Source organism: Melospiza melodia, chromosome 5 (assembly GCF_035770615.1).
Source record: "Melospiza melodia melodia isolate bMelMel2 chromosome 5, bMelMel2.pri, whole genome shotgun sequence".
Taxonomy (NCBI): Eukaryota; Metazoa; Chordata; class Aves; order Passeriformes; family Passerellidae; genus Melospiza; species Melospiza melodia.
Genome location: NC_086198.1, coordinates 4,511,414 through 4,530,808, shown reverse-complemented (window position 1 = coordinate 4,530,808; position 19,395 = coordinate 4,511,414). Strand labels below are relative to the sequence as shown.

General features: G+C 38.5%; 1 protein-coding gene across 15 annotated transcripts in view; it reads left to right on the top strand.

Moving 5' to 3' along the window:
* The window catches only part of TENM3 (teneurin transmembrane protein 3), a 1,293,822-nt gene that overhangs the window by 1,168,672 nt on the left and 105,755 nt on the right, over window positions 1-19,395 (top strand). For all 15 annotated transcript variants that reach the window (XM_063156143.1, XM_063156142.1, XM_063156144.1 and 12 more), the window contains one exon: window positions 8,170-8,408. In XM_063156143.1, coding sequence (XP_063012213.1) covers window positions 8,170-8,408 — 239 coding nt within the window. The remainder of the gene's footprint in view (window positions 1-8,169; window positions 8,409-19,395) is intronic.

Here is a 19,395-nt window from a genome sequence, read left to right as displayed (position 1 = left end):
TCAAACCCAGGTCATTAGGAGTACTATTGAATTCTAAGCAGAGGAGTCCTGATAGTTTCTGTTTTAGTGAAACAGAAATTCACTAAAATTTACATTTCTCTCAACTTGCATTCACTCAAAGTGGATTTGATAGAAGTTTTTTCCACCTCTGGAGCCTTAGGAGAATGAAATTGATGTGTTTCTAATCCTAAGTGTCTAAGGTCTGTTACCTCTTGTGCCTTGGAGTGAATCCAGGCTAATAGATTGAGGACCTTAACAGAATGCATAAGACATTTTGCCTGGGCTTGCTTAAAAATGTGTTAATTCATGTAATAATTTCCAAAGATTCAACACACCTTAGAGGGAAATAGATAATTTTTAATAGAGATGGATACTGGCAGATTTGAGTTGGTTTGGGGGGAGGATTAACCTGTGCTCCACAATGTGAAAATTGGTGTGCTCATTTAATGAAATATTTAATTGGTGATTACAGAAAAAAAGAATGCTATTGCCTTAGCTGGAAGAGTCCAGTAAAGTACAGTGATCTTTTGAGTCGACAGTGGTCTTCTCTGCTGGTGATTGCTATTGTGTCCAGAGTTTTTCTCAAATTGCAAGGGCGACAGATGAGTCAGAAAAAACAGATTAGTGGACTTTTTGCTTACATGAAAGAAAGATTTAGAGTGTCCCAGATATATCTAACTATATGTGGATATTTTGATACCTAGAGGTAAAAGAAAAAAATGCAAAAAATGTTAGGGATAGTTTTTCTTTTCTCCTTCACCTCTCTTCAAGTCACTTTCTATTCTGTCAACATCCAAGTGTCAGTTTTGATTTATTCTGCACTGAAACAACAGGTATCTGAAAATAGCTTTCCTCATCTCCACAGTTGCCTTTGCCTGACCCATAAAAAGCCTAAATTTTATTTTTTTTTTGCTTTAGGCAATTAGTTCTGAATGCTTTTTGTGTTTTACCCTAAAAAATGAAGTGAGCCAAACAGTAGTATTATAAAAACTTGTCTTTGTGTACTGCGGGGCAAACAGTACATACTCATTATAGAAAAACAAGGAAATAATCAGTTGAATTTAAATTGAAATTGATAGAAGGAAATACATTTTGATATAGTGCATGTTTAGCCTGCAGAACAAAATGCCACAAGACATCAGTGAGAGCATGAGTTTTGGGCTGCTTAGAGAAAGAGCAAGCTGTTAGTGAATAAACAGACTGGAAGGCATTCAGTCCCTCCCTTTGTACTGGCCACTTTCAGACAGGGTGTTGTTCTTGATGGTCTACCCTACTACAATAATTCCTGTTTCTGCTTATTTGGTTACAGTTTTACACAGCTTTTGTAACTGTTCACTGTCTGATAAGTTATCTCCTTCTCCACCATTTTTGGAATAAACTAACTTTCTCATTGTTCTGCATATGCTTTTAGGAATCCTACCTCTTACACTGCTTTTTAGACAGACACCTCCATCAGAGGTACAGAGATAATTTCTAATATTGGATTCCTTTTGTAGTGCAGTCTTCTGAGTGTTGAAGCTGTTCTTCCTCACTTGTCTTATAGCAATGGGCTGTAATGATCTGTAAAGCCATTTTTCACTAATTGGATCATCATGGAACTGACCAAACATTGCATTTAGGACAGTGTAGGAGATAGGACTGCAAGAAAACCTACAGCACTAGGACATTTTTTACTGATCACAATGGAATCTCTCTATCCAGAAACATGACCGGATAATTAGATATATTCTCCTCCATATTTTTCAGATGCTGTTAGTGTACAATGACACACAAGATCCAAAGATTTAGGATTAATTGATTTAGGGGTTTTAAACACATATATTTTAAATACAGATTTATTCTGGATCAGTGGTATTATAGCTCTTAAGATGAGGAGTGTTTCATTCTTCTATGCATAAGGCCTAGCAATATTGGCCCTTATTCTATGATAGCAGACAACAACTAAATAATAATGTTGCACAAAGTAACAGTAGCTGCCATTCAATCTCACTGGCAGGGTGATAAAATATGATGCATATTGTGATGTACTGTGAAAAGTTCAGTGTAATTTTGCTGGGCCTTATTCACAATTCCATATTTAGTATGAGTTTTGGTAAAGTCCTGTGTGACTTTTAATATGGTGTGACATACTTGCCATGTGATTCAGTGCTCTATTGGCAGTGTTGCACTATAAGAATTAATTTAAAACAGAACCAAAATGCTGCCAAAAAGTTTTTTGAAATGGTAAGGTAGGCTTTTTTACATCTTCCAGGTATTGCGAAGCATTCTATATATATGATGCCCAAAATAAGAGAAATCGTTCTTTAGCAAGGTGAAGCAATTTCAGCATAAGCTAAAAAAGTCATGTATCTAATGTAAAAAATTACATCAGAAATGTTAAAATTATGCAATAACTCTATTCCAGTTGAGACCAGTCTATTTAAGAAGTAATGTGTAATATTCGTTTTTTGCTTGGTGATAGTTTATTTATATAATATCTCAGCTTCTGGCAATCTGGAGTCCAGGGTTTCCAGATGTGTTTATATAATATTGCACTCATTGATGCATAGTATCCATTTTCTTCTAAACTGCGGTCAAAAGTTCTTGTCATAGATCCTTTCATGAAGAAAGTTACTCTAAATCACATTTCTGTTGCTGGACACCTGGCTGTCTTATATCAAAAGTACTTGGGCTTCTGGGCTGAGTCTTACTGTCCTTGAATATTTTGATAGTCTATCTCCATTTCTATAAAGACAGTTTCAGTTAACTTAATCTTTCTGCCAAACTCATGGACGGTTTTTATCACTTTTTTACCCCTTCTGTTTTTCTATTTACTGAGTTTAGTAGAGGTTTATTTTTGCAAAGGAAGTGGCAGCACAAAAAAAATCTGATTTGCTCTGAGCCCTCTCTCCTCACCAGTATGAGAAGGGAGAAACCTTCTGCATGTCAGCCAGTGCACATCAGCACTTGGTGCTCAAAGAGTACTGAGTAAAATTAAAAACATTATTACTTTACTTCTATTCACATGCTTCTGTTTTCTGAGCTGACACCTTTGAGATTTTTGATGCTGTATTTCCATCTTTTATTGCAGGGACAAAAGCTTAAGTAAAATGCCTACCATTTGTGAAATAAGGGTACTTCCCAGCTATCTTTGCATCCAAAGATTAGTTTATGATATAACTTTGTGTTTTGTAGTTTAGATTTGTTAGGTACTGAATACTTCCCACTTAAAATGTTACGATTAGCTGACTTTTTAATAGCAACATCTGTTGAATAAGTTGGCAGAAATATATATTGAATAAATGTAAAAGTCGAATATTATTTGCTTTAAAAGTTGAATTATTTAATAATACAAAACTGGCTTGTCTTGTAAAATATTAGCATGATTCACTGGAGTTTTGTACTCTGTAGCTTAATAAAATATTTAAAGTGCTGCTTATGTGAAGATGTAGCAAGTGCATGTTATGTGATCAATTTTGAAGGGAAGATAGACTATTGCAGATGCTATAAGCTCCCTATGAGATGAAATATAGTGTAATTTCCTGTAAGTCAGTGCCTGGTCAAGTAGTGCAAACAGTTTAGGCTTTAGAAATTAGCTATTTGAGCTCCATAGTTTGAAAAGGCAAGGTAGATAGATATATAGATAATTTAAATCATTTGTGGATGGATTAAATTTCAAGAGCATAAGAGTTTCTGCATTATCTGGAAGCAGCCTGGATTTGTTGTCAGATGCCATATCCTTCCAAGAGTCTCATAGGAACAGTTTGGCATGGCTCAGTGAGGCAGACAAGATGTGCAAGTCTGATAGCATTACACTTTAAATACTTATCACTCGGAGTTAATGTAGCAGGAGAGTCTCTGACAACTTTGTTAGTAACTCCACTCATTAGAAATAGAGATATCCAAACAAATTTTCTTAACCCACATGAAGATGCCAAACTGACTTTTCTGTCATTATTTTTCCCTCAGAGTTCAGCCAGACCGTGCAACCACTCTGGCATTGTATTCATGGGATTTAAAGTAAAGGAGAATAGCTTAAAGTGAGGAGCTGTGCTGTATGCTGCCTAAGACAGCACATTCCTGAACTCCCACAGCACGCTCCTGGAGTAACTGGCTGATCATGCCATGGACATGTGCACTCTTCAGGGGTAGAAAGTGGCTGAATGGCCGGGTCCAGAGGGTGGTGAGTGCAGTTCCATCCATCTGGTGGCCAGTCACAAGTGGTGTTCCCAATGGCTCAGTGTTGGCAACAGTCCTCTTTAATTTCCCAGTATCACAGAGGAAGCTTTGTTGGAAGGGACCCACCAAGATCATCGAGTTCAACTCCCAGCCCTGCGCAGGACCATCCCCAAGAGTCACACCATGTGCCCAAAAATGTTGTCCAAACACTTGCTGGACTCTCTCAGGTTTCATGCTGTGACCTCTTCCCTGGGGAGCCTGTTCCTGTGTCCAGCCACCTTCTGGGTGAAGAACCTTCTTCTAATATCCAACCTGAACCTCCCCTGACACAGCTTTAGGCCGTTCCCTTGGCTCCTGTCACTGGTCACCACAGAGATCAGTGTCTGCCCCTCCACTTCACAAGGAAATTGGAGACTGCAATGAGGTCTCCCCTCAGTCTCCCCTTTTCCAGACTGAACAGACCAAGTGACCTCAGCTGCTCCTCATATGGCTTCCCCTCAAAGCCCTTCACCATCCTCATGGCCCTTCTTTGGACACTCTCAAATAACTTTTTAACCTTCTTACATTGCGGTGCCCAAAACTGCACACAATATTCAAGGTGAGGCCCCAGCAGTGCAGAGCAGAGCAGGGTAATCACTTCCCTTGCCCAGCTGATGATGCTTTGTCTGTTATCAACAATCTTTATCAATGATTTATTAATGGAGAGATTAAGTGCTCCCTCAGCAAGTTCAGACACACCAGGCTGGATGGGACTGTTGATCTGCTGGAGTGTAGAAGGTTCCACAGAAGGATCTGGACAAGCTGGATCGATGGAGCAAGGCCTGCTGTAAAAGGTTAAATAAGGCCAAGTGCTGGGTCCTGCACTTGGGTCACAAAAACCTCCTGCAGTGCTACCGGCTGGGGGAAGAGTGGCTGGAAAGCTGTCTTGCAGAAAAACCCTGGAAGTGCTGGTTGACTGCCAGCTGAACACGATCCAGCAGTGTGCCCAGGTGGCTTCCTGGCCTGTCTCAACAACAGTGTGGCAGCAAGATCAGGAGAGGCTCTTCCCTCTGTACTTGGCACAAGTGGGGCCACACCTCAAGTGCTCTGTGCAGTTCTGGGTGCCTGGTTCAGGAAGGACATGGAGGTGCTGGAGCAGGTCCAGAGAAGGGCAGGGAAGCTGGGGAAGGGTCTGGAGCACCAGCCTCATGAGGAGTGGCTGAGGGATCAGGGGTTGTTTAGCCTGCAGAAAAGCAGGCTTGGGGGGGGTGGGGTTTACCACTCTCTGTAACCACCTGGAAGGAGATTGTAGCCAGGTGGGGGTTGTTTTCTTCTCACAAATAACAAGCCATAGGACAAGAAGAAATGGCTTCAAGTTGCACTAGGGGAGGCTTAGATTGGATATTAGGAAAAGCTTCTTCTTTGAAAGGGTTGTCACACGTCAGAACAATCTGCCCAGGGAAGTGGTTGAGTCATAATCCCTGCAGGTATTTAAAAAAATGTGTTGATGTGGCATTTGGGGACATGGTTTAGAGGTGGACTTGGCAGTGCTGAGTTAACAGTCGGACTCAATGATCTTAAGGGTCAATTCCAGCCTACATTTTTCTAAGATTCACATATAAAAGTTACAATTTTCTTTCATTACCTTGATGCCTGAGGTGGGCTGTCAGAGTTATGACAGTTCACACCATCGCTGTCATCTCTGGAGTTTATCTATAGGATTAACTCCTCAAAGGCTTTGAGAATATGGATTACAGTCTCTAGAAGTCTGTGGTCTACCAGAGCCAGCATCAATTCTCACTTTCTTAGAGAAAATAAAAAAGGAAAATATCAGTGGCAGACTGTTTTATTATGCTATTTTCTTAAAACTTAAAGTATATTAGAGTTCTCGTCAAGTGCTCATATAATGCCAGTCCCCATTTTTAGTCTGTTGAGAGTTACAGCTGAAGAAGGAGAGTGTGGAAATTGCAGGGTGGTCAGGCAGCTTCTTATTTTTATCAGGAAGCTCGTATATAAGAGTATTGTTGTATCTATTGTATGGCTTTTCTTCTGTCCCCCAAAACAATGCACATTGCACATGGAATGGGAAACAGCTGCCTTTGCATTTGTTGGGGTTCTTTTGGGATCTGTTTGTGAAATATACCTGGACATAGCATTTACCATATGTAGCCAGAAAGGAAAGAGCAATAAAGGTCAAGTGGATAAGACACTTACCAGGACTTAATGAATTTACATGATTCTCTGAATCTGTACAATCCAAGTAATGCTGTTGTAAATATTTTTACATAGGGCTAGTTATTATTTTGGTCTTTGCTACGTTGAAAAATGTCACAGGTTTTAATGAAGTACCTTCTTAGACAGGATTTAAACAACCAGAACTTTGTCTTTTGAGATTGCTGATTATACTCTGAGCTCAGAAGCTAAAAAAAATTGGGGCATGGCTGTTGTACAGATCTAGTGCATAAGCTTCTGTTGCTGCCATCAAGTTGAATATTATTCAGAATGAAGTAACCTATGTAAAATATTTCATGGAATCATGTTTGTAATGCAAATATTTTCAAGTAGAGGGCCTATGCCAAGATGTTGTAATTAATCCGTTAACCTCCCATAGCAAAATCATCTGTAAACAACAAATCTTGTTTATCAACTGCTGGTATTTTTCTCAGGCTGCATTGGGGCAAACTAATTTCTAGTGTCTCTAACAGTGTAAATTGTTCCATTACTATGCAAGAATCCGAGCATGTGTCCCAGAGAATCAAAGTCCCATCAGCTAAGAAGCAGCTCAGTGCCACGTGGTGTAACTAGAAGGGCTTTTCCCCTGCACAGCTGGCTCAGTTAGTGCTGGGTCCTCTGAGCAGTGCTGTATAAGTGACAGGCAGGAGGCAAATACAGCATGCACTTACCTTCAGGAGGACCTGGGCATCAGCAATTCATGAGTGTCTCTTAGCTATGACAAAACCCAAACCCCTTTCTGGTTCTATTTAGCTGTGTGTTGGTAAGTTCAAAGTCTCCACAGAATGCTTTCTTACCATTTTTACGTATAATGTATTCATTTTGCTGGGTTTAATTAGGTAAGGGCATGCCATATGCTACAGGGTTGCCAACATAACAACTTGGTGGGAAACCTCTGGTGCAAAGACCTTTCTTTGAATGAGGTTTTGTTGTTCATAGAGTTGTGCATGAGCATCTGGAGAAAAACTCCAGGTAGAATGTGCCATGTTTAGAGACTCTTTCAAAGTAATTTTGATTGCATGAAATGGATTCTACCATATAGAAGCTCAGGGAGTAATATTTCCTTTGGAAATTTTAATTGAAAAAATAAACTGGTAACTCACAGAGTGCTTAACTTTGACTTTGCTTTTCACATCTGTTGCTGGGTTTTGGTCTTCTTGAACGCTTAGTAGATATATTTCTTTAGATTATTTCTGCTAGGCTGTAACTAGCTCCTTGTATCCATAATCAGATTTTTTTATGGTAGGAATATGTGCAAGTAGATGTGAACTAGTGAGCTGAATACTTAGGACAGACCCCAAAAAAAATTTTAACTGACTATTTTTGAAGAAGTTGCCAGAAATTTGTAACTCAGAGATTGCTGTTTTCTTTTTACTTAACGTAGGAAAGCTGTGATAAGTAGTGTGGACTGCAGTCACATTGCTCATTATTGACTTTTTAATGGAGTTCCCTGTAGTCTGTTGCAGAAGCCAACACAAATAAACAGCAGCAGAAAGCCTGTCCCTACTTGTCGGGTAAACTATGAGAGACTTCCTCCCTGCTACACTGTATTTTGGGTAGTTCTGTTTCCTGTCTGGATGCCAGTGTATTATTAATGTGTGGGGGGCTTTGGTCTTCACTTAAAGGGAAAGTGTCTTTTTACATGTAAGTGTCATGACAAGTTATTGCTTCTATGACCCTTTGTAGACTGGATGTTGTTAGCTATTTGAAAAATGGGCGACATCAAACGAATGAGTTATGATTGCCTGTGCTCCAGCTTGATATACTTTGATACTTTACCATATGCTCTTTCTTTCACAGGCATTTCCTATTCAAAACAGGAACAGGGACCACACCGCTGTTCAGCACTGCCACGCCAGGGTACACAATGGCATCAGGCTCTGTTTATTCCCCTCCTACTCGGCCACTACCTAGGAACACCCTGTCCAGAAGTGCTTTTAAATTCAAGAAGTCTTCGAAGTACTGTAGCTGGAAATGTACTGCACTCTGTGCTGTAGGGGTCTCAGTGCTGCTGGCAATACTGCTGTCCTACTTCATAGGTGAGTCCCATTTTTTATAATTGTCACTATGAACAGTGGTGTCTGATGGATTGTACATGGACTGTCACATACTAACCTTTAACTAGCCAAGTCTTTGGTAACACTAAAAGCCACAAGGATTTAATGAAAAGTTGCAATTGTTTTGAGAAATGAGAAAATTTGGATATTTTGCAAGCATCCTGTAGCTTGATGGTCAGTGAATTAACTTCAAAGAATTACTTGAACTACAATTAAATTATCTGGGGTCAAGTACTTGTAAAAGTATGTGTAAAATATAGGCTGTAAAAATTCCATGATATGAATATAACTTTCAGCATATCTTTGGAACTCTTTTCCTCTCATTTTGATGAAATATTGCTAATACAATCTTTAGGAATGTTAACTATCACCTATTTCATCATTACATTCATGTATGTTTGTGTATAGAGCTGGAGCAAAAGTCTAATACAGATATTTGATTGTGAAATAGGGAAAATAATTGTCCAAAAGACAACATGCAGTGAAGATTTAGACTTCTTCCTCTCTTATGGGTTGTTTATTTTTAATTAATGTCACTTTTCACTATTTGTTTGTTAAATTCTGTTTTCCAAATTTTATTTTAGAAGATTTCCTTCATTTCTTCATCTCCTTAATTATTTTCATAAATGTTCACTATAAATAGTATGTAATTTGAGTTTTAGTCAGTTAGTGGGAGCAATGGTTGGCTATGAGAAAATGTCCTTGACTTTAATAACGGAACAGAACAGGATCATTTTGCACTCATAACTTCCTTTGCATAGTTGTCCAGATTACAGATTTTTAATCTCTTGAGACCATAAATGGTCTTCAAAGACTTTCTTTTAACTGACTTGTTAATTAGAAGTTTAGGTCATCACAGTTACGGAAATATATTGATCTGTTTTTTTTTACTTGTTGGACACAAGTTTAGCATCTTGAGGAGTGGAGGAGAGAAAACAGAAAGAAGAGAGTCAATCTCTCTTTCCTTCCCTCTTTTTAAAATCAGTGGTAATTTATAATACAGCCTAGAAGGCCTTAAGATCCTTAAATCTTCATGTCGTTGTTCAAACAACCTTGTTGCATTTCAATGCAAGACAGAGCATAAGCTCCATAGAGCCTTTGAAGTAGTTCTTACTGAGTTGAATCTCCTGTGAACAATGCAAGAAACTGGGTTGCTGAGTAGCTGGAGAAATTCCCCTCTGACCCAGCAAAGCTGAGCCCCTGAGCACCCTTTCCACCTCAGCTGCCAGCCCCAAAGAGCAAAGGATGTATATGCAAATGTAGGGCTTGCTACTGCTCTTCAGCTTCCTTCAGTCATTGGATTTGTGGTTATTTTGTGTGAATGTGCAAGGAGTTTAAAGGTGTGGTTTAGAGTTAAGTTTTGACGCGGAATCTTTTTTTAAGTAGGATTGAAATAATCCCACTTATAAAACACATTAATTGTGCTCAGTCTCTGTAATATTGCCTCATAAATCATCAGAAGTAAACATCTGCTGCTAAATAAATGCATAAATATGCAAGAAAGAATTCGGCATGAAGTATCACTGTGAGGAGCCGGGAAAAACAGCCATACATATAGTAAAACACTGGAGGCTGATTGTGAGCTGAGCTCTACACTTTGCCAGCCCCAAAGAGCCAGATTACTTATGAATCTGAGGGGCATGGGAAGACAGCTGTACGGGATTATTTCTCCCACAGGCGCACTAAGAAATACAAGCATGTCTAATGCACCCCTATTCCTGTGTTCGGGAAAGAGGACGGAGCTTTCCAGTGAGCAAGGGCTGAAAGCTCCCCACATCATTTATTCACATTCCCTGTAAAGAAAAGATAGCTGTACAACATTTCATTTCGTGGGCGCACGCCAGCTCACATCCTAGCTGAAATAATGCACAACAGCCTTCCTCTGCCCACAGTCAATAAGGAGCTCAATGCCTACTGGTGATATTACACATATTTCAGCTAACTCAGCAATCTGAATGTAAAATTCAGCACTCAGAGATGCTCTCTGGAGAACTTTGTGTCCATAAAATGACGAATGGATTGCACTCATTCATATATGTGGTTTTCCCATCTCTGCAGATGTAATATCAGAAATATTCCCCGTTTAATAGGCCAGCCAAGTGTAAATGAGTAGAAATCATTAATATAAGATGGAAGCACTCCTTCATCTTAGTTGACTGTTTCATAGAATGGTTTAGGTTGGAACAGATATTTAAGATCATTTTGTTTCAAACCCCCTGCCATGGACAGGGACATTTTGTGCTAGATCAGGTTGCTCAAAGCACCATCCAGCCTGACCTTGAATACATCCAGGGATGGGGCATCCACAGCTTCTCTGGGCAACCTGTTGCATTGTCTGACCACCTCACAGCAAAGAATTTATTCTTAATATCTAATCTAAACCTGTCCCATTTCAGTGAAAGCCATTCCACTTTCTCCTGTCTTTGTGAGAAGTCCCTTTCAGGTCCCCTTTGGGTAATAGAAGGCTGCTGTAAGGTCTCCCCAGAGCCTTCTCTTCTTCAGGCTGCACCACCTTCCTCCCTTTTAGGAGTCTATGAAACATGTCTTCAGAGGAGACATGTTTCATAACATAGGTGTGAAAGGGAAATGACTGAGTAGGAAATTGGCTGTAATATTAAGAGAAGAGAGGGATTGCAGTGTTGTGTGACCCCTAGCACCCTGTGATTGCCTCCAATATAGTGTTCTGGCATCTGCTGAAGTTTGCAGCAGCTGAAGTGGCATGTCACATTTGTATAGCCAGTTTGAGACATGTCTTGTACTTCACAGAGATATGTTGCCACAAGTTTGAAAATGCTACCACCTTGTAGTATTTGCATGAAAGAATGAATTCAATATGAAGTATCACTGTCGAGCTGGGAAATCACCTGTTTTGCAGCATGATTGCAGCAGAATATGCCGGTACACGTTGATAAGGTGTGGCTGATGTCTGTGGTGTGCCTGTGGCAGCTGCAGACAGAAGGACTAATAGACCACTCTTGCTCTGAGTGGTGGTGTAACCCAGCCCTTCTCAGAAGTGCAGAGATTAACGTGTCATGCCCAGGCTTATTTTAGTCACAGTGAGTATGGGGTAGAGAAAGTGACTTGAGATCTTGCTGCCTCTGCTCAGGCGACATAAGGCAGAAGAGACAGTTTGCTAGACTTCATGTCTGCCTTTGCAGAGCTGCTCAGTCAATTACTGCTCCGTCAATTAGCCCAGCCAGAGGAAGGAGCTGCATCAAGAGTCTGGTATGTCTTGCACTTCTTCCATCACTCTGACAGGAAAGACTCCTACATTTACAAAGTCTGCAAAGATGAGGTGAGAGCAGAGAGTGTCAGCGTGGGTAGAGACCAGAGCAGACACTACACTCCAAAGCCACTTAATGCAGTCTTGGGGATCACAAGGAATTGAAAATGTTACTTCAGTCTAAAGGAAAGTCTTCCCATGAATTCTTGCATTTCTAGCCCACGTGGTCTCTCTCAACCATTCTGCAGTGTACAAGATACTTAAACTTTCTATTCCTGTCAATTAGACCTGCTAAGAGAAAATAGGAGGGAGTTGTGGAAAATGTTGGTCCTTTGCTTTGAGGCTTTATCTACTGTTAAATGGTTGAGAAAGAAATAAAGGAACAAAAACACGCAAGTGCTGAACCAAAAGATAGTGTATTAACCTATAGAAGACAGGAATTAGAAATAGCTCTAGTTTAAAGTCAGGGATTCAAGGAAAAGCTCCCAGAAATAATGGATTACAAAATGGGGAGTAAAGAATTTAAACTGCCTTATTTTGGGATCAAGTTTACACTGGAATTTCTTTAAGCTGCTCATTTGCTTAACTTCTGTCTGTAATCAGATTTGCAACCAAGAAAAAAAGCGACCTTTTTTTTCCAACATGAAGATTTTAGATTCTTCTTCCCCTGTTTGGAGGACTGACTGGGAAGAGCAGTATTAAATATAAGCCATTAAAGAGTAAGAAGAATGAAATTGCGTTTTTTTGACCTCTTTCTATATAGACATTAACAGCTTTAACCAGCTTGGTACAGAGTGTCCATGTGAAACCAGAAAGAGTTCAGTTTTACTATGTGGAGACAACACAGGACTTTGTTTCCTTTGTCTCCCCATGGCTTACTACCTCTTTCAGCATCCATCACTTGCAGTGAGTGAATGAATAAAAGGAAAGTTCTGAAGAGCACCTCCTAGGTCAAAAATAAGCACCAGGTCAAAGTTTCATATGTAACCACCATCCTTCAATTCCACATTTTGGGATTTTCCCTCTCCGCTTAGGTTTTACTAAGTGAAGGAGCTTAGTTGTTCTTGGATGTGATTCTTCCTAACAGAAAAATCCACTGTGTAATTATAGGGAACTAACCAGTCAGAAGGAGTTGTTTCCAATATGTTGTTACATATCACAGACTCTGACCAGCTGTATTAACAAACTGATTTGTACTGTACTAATTATTTCTGCTGGAGTGTGGATTCAGCAATTAGTGGATGAAATTAATGAGAATTTGGGGACCTCAGAACCCCTCTTTCTTCCCCAAGAGTCACTCTAGCAATTGATTCTTCGTTACCAATGGCACTGTCTTGACATTTTGTAAATCAATATAAGAAATTACTGCCATTTTCACTGTACATGGAAATGAAGAGGGGAACAATTCAGTTCCTCAGTCAGTGCTGGAACTGCACAATACCAGATTCAGTCAACTAAGCATGAAGAGCTGTACACTGAAAAATTGCTGGCATCTGTCATGAGTTTTGTCTTATGTCTGCTAAATAAGTTTCCATGAACATAAAACATCATTTGAATGCACAGTAGGATGTGAGCTACTTAGTCAGGCCTTTCCTGTCCTGACTGCTTCACGGCAGCCTGTCATACTTTGAAGTCATTGAGCACTTCACTCTTTGTGTAACTTGGGGCTGATCATTTTGTTAGCCTTATCTCAGCTATCAGTGGTCAGAACGAGAATATACATCAGTCAGCTATTCATTGTGATAAAGCAAGTATTTACATGTTGGTGATTATAGAAGGGTGTCTCTTCTGTTGGAAGAAAAGAAAACCAAAAGCAAACAAAAAGTAACTTCATTTCACTTAAAAGGCCAAATAATTATTTTTGTCACTATTGCCTTCATCACTTGACCACTTTCTTAATCTATCAGTATTTTTTTCCTACTTAAGCAAATTTAGTTTGGACAGAAAAGAAAGCCAATATTTAGACTTAACAGATGAAATATCTTATGGGAAAACATGTATTTTAGTTGGTACTTCATTCTATGGGAAACAGTAGAAAAACCTGGGTTCTGCTGCAACACAGATAACCATAAGATCATGATGAAAGCTTCAAATGAAATGTGAATGGAAAAAAAACTAGACTAGAAAGCCATGTTTGATAATTACAGATAATTAGTATTTTCTACACTGAATAAAAATAGCTACATTGTTCTTGGTTTGCAATTATTATAATAAGCACTCGTGCTTTTTGTCTATCTAAAAATGTTACTGTTTTATCATCATCCCAAATTTTAAAAATAAGCTGAACATTATGTGCCAGTATATTTCAAATAATGGACAGCTGTCTTCAGAGTTATCTCAAAAACTTCATGAGAATAAGAACAGAGCAGCTTAAGAGGTTTTTAGGTAGAAAGAGAAGGAAGTGTCCAGGAAAAATTGCAATCAAGTTTCTTTATTAGAGGAGACCGACGCATCAGAAGGATGCAAAGTGTAAAAGATAGTGTGTGACTATCTGAGGTGAGTTTTAAGTAATTGTTAAAAATCATTTAATTGTCTGTTTCTGTAGACTAGGGCTAACATCCTCTGTCCTCAGTGCTGTTTCTGAGTTTGTTGTCAGTGGTTCCCCATTATTAGTCAGGATTTAGTATGACAGCTGCTGGCACTCACAGATGTTCCCAGATTGTGGGGGACCAGCTGCCCTTTCTGTTGGATTCTGTGGCAGAAGTCATAGTAGGGCAGAACCACTCTCCATAACTAATTGATTTATAGCCTTGACAATCACAAAACTGAATTTTGTGACTAAAGCAATGACTAAATATACCTAAGAATCTATTGTACTTTATCAATAAAGTACAATATAATATTTCTTTTTGATTGCAATGCCAAGTTAACATTTTTCTACTGTTTGTAAGGCTCAGTTACTGCCAGGAATAAGGAAAACAACTTAATTAATAATGCCATTTAAATGGAATTTTTATTACAATACCCAGCATAGGTATTGTAATGAACAGGCATGAGGGAGAATATTGTTTAATTGTCATTAATTATGTCTCATTATGCCTTTATAGAAACTTTTTCTTTTTGACATAAATTTGAGTATTGTAATGCTATTGACACTGAGAGTTTCATCAACAACTTTTGGCTTACTTCCTTCTCTTCCCATTTCTGTCTGCGTCACTCAGTTTTGCTGGGACCTTATCTATGTCTGGAGCATCACTGAGGTGTGTGGGTTGAAAATATGTTCCCTGTCTACAGATATGTGGCAGATTTTTACAGTTAGCTAGGTTTATGCTCTCAGCCAATTTGTTTTTCCAACAAAATAAAGCCATGAGGTAAACAAATATATTTATATATCTGATTCTTAAAAATAAAAAAAAATGTGTTTTCCTTTTGATCTGCTGTAATCATTTGAAGGAAGTGCTCTGAGATTTTACAGTTGACCAAATCTACCTATCACAATCTATTCAAATTACCATGCAAAAATTACAGCAGGGAAACTTCTCTTAAGTAACCTTTCTGAGAAAGCTTGCCAGCTATCCAGGCACAGCTCTTTAGCATTGTCTGATTGCACCGCTTGGCAGAACCACTTTGATATTCTCATGCTCTTGCTCACTCTGTGCTCACTTTATCTGGATTTGTGAAGACAGCCAGTGTCTCCAGCCCTGTAGAAAGTACATCACTTGTTGCAAAGTGTAGACTGACTACTAATTTTAACAATCCATTGGGCTTTTAGGAAAGGTTTCATGTGCATTTGATGCATTTGGAGGCAGCAGCAATGTTCATTGGTCATCTTTTGTTCAAAATTAAAGCTTGGTGGGATTTGGAACTGGCAGCCTGTCAAATTAAGAATCTTTGGATTAGGTACATAGTGATGTCTCTCTTCTGTCCAGAATGGATGATTCCAGATCTGTCTCAGCTGTGAGTGCCAGGGGCAGCCAGGAGCTGGCTGCCTCTGATGGCAGGGCCTTGTGGAGTGCTCTGCCTTCCCAGCACGTGTGCCTCTGCTCTGTGCCTGACAAAATCTGCATGCCTGTTGTTTTAGACATCAGTGCCACATGTTGCTCTCTCCTGCTTCAACTGGGCCTTCAGTGTGAGGTCAGCTACCCAGCGCAATAGTTTAGCAGCTAGAGAACCACCTCCTGATATTACTGAAGGTGAATGGACCTTAGAATAGTCCCTGATGTCTGAAGTACCAACCTCCAGCTTCTATTTCAGTACTTAAAAATCTTTAAAGATAAAATTACAAAAGCCAGATAATTGATAAATGTAGCCCTTGGCTTACTCATAACTAATAATTAATACTGGTTCAGGCAACTCTTTTCACTCAGTCCTGACATGTGCTTGGTAAAGGGCAGTATTCAGATACAAATGTGACTTTCCACACTGGCTTTTTGCTTTAGAATGAGGCTTAATATTACAGCTAGTACTTCCTTGACTTTGTGCATTACAGAGGTTTTCAGCTCTGTCTAACATGTCATCAAATTATTTTTCTTGGTATCCCAAAGCTATGAATTTTAAATATCTGTATGAGCTTCATATAATATTTACAGCATTGGTGATGAACTCCTTTGGCTTCCTTAGAGTGGAAATATTTTGTAAATAATAATGTAATTTCTTATGTTCACCACATTCTTTCTTTCAAGACTGGGAGGCAGAGATAGAATGACTAGTCCAAAAATGAAGTTGTTGTTCTTTACCGCCTTATTGGGCTGAAAGTGTTTTTAACATCTTTTTTGAAATAGTACAAAATCTAAACATGGCGAACATCTGTCGTGAAGGATAAACATGAAATATACTTTCTTGTCTCTTGCAAGAATACTGTTGTAGATAATGCCTTTGGCTGATGTTTTTTAAGCAAAGATCTCATTGCTCTGTTCCAGATTAAGTGCAAAGCATAATATTACTGTTTCAGGAGTGCAGGGAATTCTTACTTGGTTGGTGTTGTGGATGTCACTTGCTATTATTTTCGTGGCACTGAGAATAAAACGTTCATTGAGAAAGATAATCCTCACACGAAAGAATGTAGGAACATGTAATTGACAATCAGGAGGTTAAAAGAGACTTGACAAGATTTCAAGGGATTAAAAAACTTAATCTGTCAAGGCACACCTCTGCTCCAAAGGCTTGTATTCTAATTAAGATTTATCACAAGCTTTTTGGCAATAGTCCTGTCACCCCTGCACTTTTACCCAGTGGAGAAAATTGAAACTCAGTAATTCCAGCAATATAAGAGGTGTAGTAATAATCTGCCAGAATACATGATGATGACATGTCATTGCCTGTAAGTCCCACACATCATATTGTGAAGCCATATGATGTTTTCTCAAAATCTGGATGCTGCTTTCAGGAAAACTGAAGTCTCTTGCAAGCAAGTTTTGTAGAGATGTGTGTCCCCCTGCACTTCTCCTATAGTCTTCTGACAGACTCCCAAATATTAGCAGTTTTTTAGACTAATATGATATTCAGTTAAAATGCACTGGCTTTTGATAAAGAGCAAGCTTAGAGTAGTTTAAGAGGTATTCTTTGTATTTTATCAGTCCAGGTAAACATGTAGTTCATTTTAGTAGTCGGCAAATGTGTGTAATACTTCAAATTAATGCTTATGTTTAAGAGATTTTGCAAAGCAGATATTTGCTTGGGTGATTACTTGACTTGTTGTGGACATAGGATTAATCTTCTCTTCTTTGCTGGTAGTTTCAATTAATTTATAACTCATGCCTGTGAACAAAGAAGCTAGCTCTTAGACATGGGCTATCTGCTGTGATATTTGAATTACAATACATGTGTTAAAGCTGGTCATTTTGTGTATATTGCATCTTTTCTGTAAACTGCAGTATTTTCTTGGTTTTTTTCTTTGAAAAGAACTGCTTGTTCTCTTTTTGAATGCTTAAAAAAAAGTCATGTCCGATGACATGTTAAACCTCTCCATACACAAGCACTGTAGAATGAAAAGGTTGAGTCCATGTGTCCAACCTTGCTTCAAGCAATACCATTTGATATTACATTTATGGCTGAGATCACAAGAACACATGGGTTTTATATGGGTGTAATTAGCCCACTGCAGGGATTAATTATGGATGAAAGTTAGATGTCCTCTGAAGTAGACAGGAAATTGATGCTATTTCAGACAATTCCATTCACAAAAAAATACCCCAAGCCCACTGTCCCTTAGGAATTGTCACCTTTAGCAGCATTTGTGGTTTTATAATCCAGTAAAAAGAAATGTGCTACAACTGTTTAGATGACATGGACATTTGCATTTCAGAAGCTTATTTTTTCCTCAATAATAAAACAAATAAAACAAAACCAGAGTGGTTTTGGCAATATTTGATAAAATAGGATAACACAAATGCGTGTCTTTTACTTGTTCTACAGAAGCAGTAAGATGGGGGGTTAGGTATATAAATGAATATCAGTTATTTGGAAAATTGCTTAGTTCCAGAAACCTCCAAGTATAGAAGTAGGAATGTTTCTTGTAGGTTTTTTTATTTAAAAATACTTTTAAGTTACCCTTATTATGTACAGGAAAAATAGTGGTTTTGTTTCTAAATAAATAAAAATAAAAAATAAAACTAAACAACAAAAAAACCTAAAACAATATCCAGCTGCATAGAGTTAGCCTACTGCTAACCACTTATTTCCTGAAGTGTAACACAGTAACTGGGTACAATAAATTTATCTTTAAATTTATCTTTTTTTGTGGAACGTCCAGGCTTATCTGTTGTTTTACCTTCTCTTTCATCTTTGAAAAGCCAAGTCTCACAGCCCTTTTTATTCAGGTAATTTTGCTTGACAGTGGGTCCTCATTTGAGTCACTCCAGATCTTTTCACACTGCTGAGTAAAAGTTACTTATGTTTTCAAATGATTTCCCAGGTTTTTAATTATTTCTCCAGCAACTTCTTTACTGCCTCCTGTTAGTACTCTCAAGTAGAGGTAATGAAATTGAGGTATCCACATTTGAAAAGGAGAGATGAAATCCTTCCTGTTATTTCAATTCAGCTGTAGCCAAAATTAGAAGATAATTTTAAAACACATCCTTTTTACTGATCTAGTGTCACACATTAAAAGGAGTAGTTGGTTTTCTCTATCAATTTTATAAATGACCATTACTTTAGAGCTAAGACTGGCTATTCTTAATATCACCTGTAAGATTTTACTGTGCAGTGTTGTGGCTAATTTACCTTTAAAGGGAAAAAAAATCAATGTGACGCTGTAATCCTAACTTGTTTTTTCCAAGGCTTAGATAATTGATACAAACTACAAAGTGGTTTACAAACTGACTTGCAAGCAATTCACTAGCTTTACAGACAACTAACAGTAAGTTTGTCTTTATGTCACAGTTTCCTTTCATAAATCATGTATGGTAAATTGTTTTTTTCTGTTGATAGTATTTTTCCTGTACCTACAATATAACTTTGCTTACAGGAATATTTTCATAAAAAACACATTTCAGCTTAGTGGACGAACACGGTGTGTTATTCCAATGCACATAAAACATATTAATGACAATATAATAAAGGATTCCCTATTTAATAGCCAATCCCTAGAGTGGTGGTGATGTTTCAATAAGAGGATGACTGCAATCACTGAGCTGTTGTAAGCCCTGGGGTTTTGAACCAAAGGTTTGCTTAAGATTATTTGTTTATGCAGATAGCTAATGGTTTACAAGTTTACACTGGAGGTGTTGGAGTAAGGTAGAGTTGGCCCCCTTGAAGGGGAACTCAGCATTTTTTAATATGGATAGAGGAGGAAATTCTGTGAGCTTG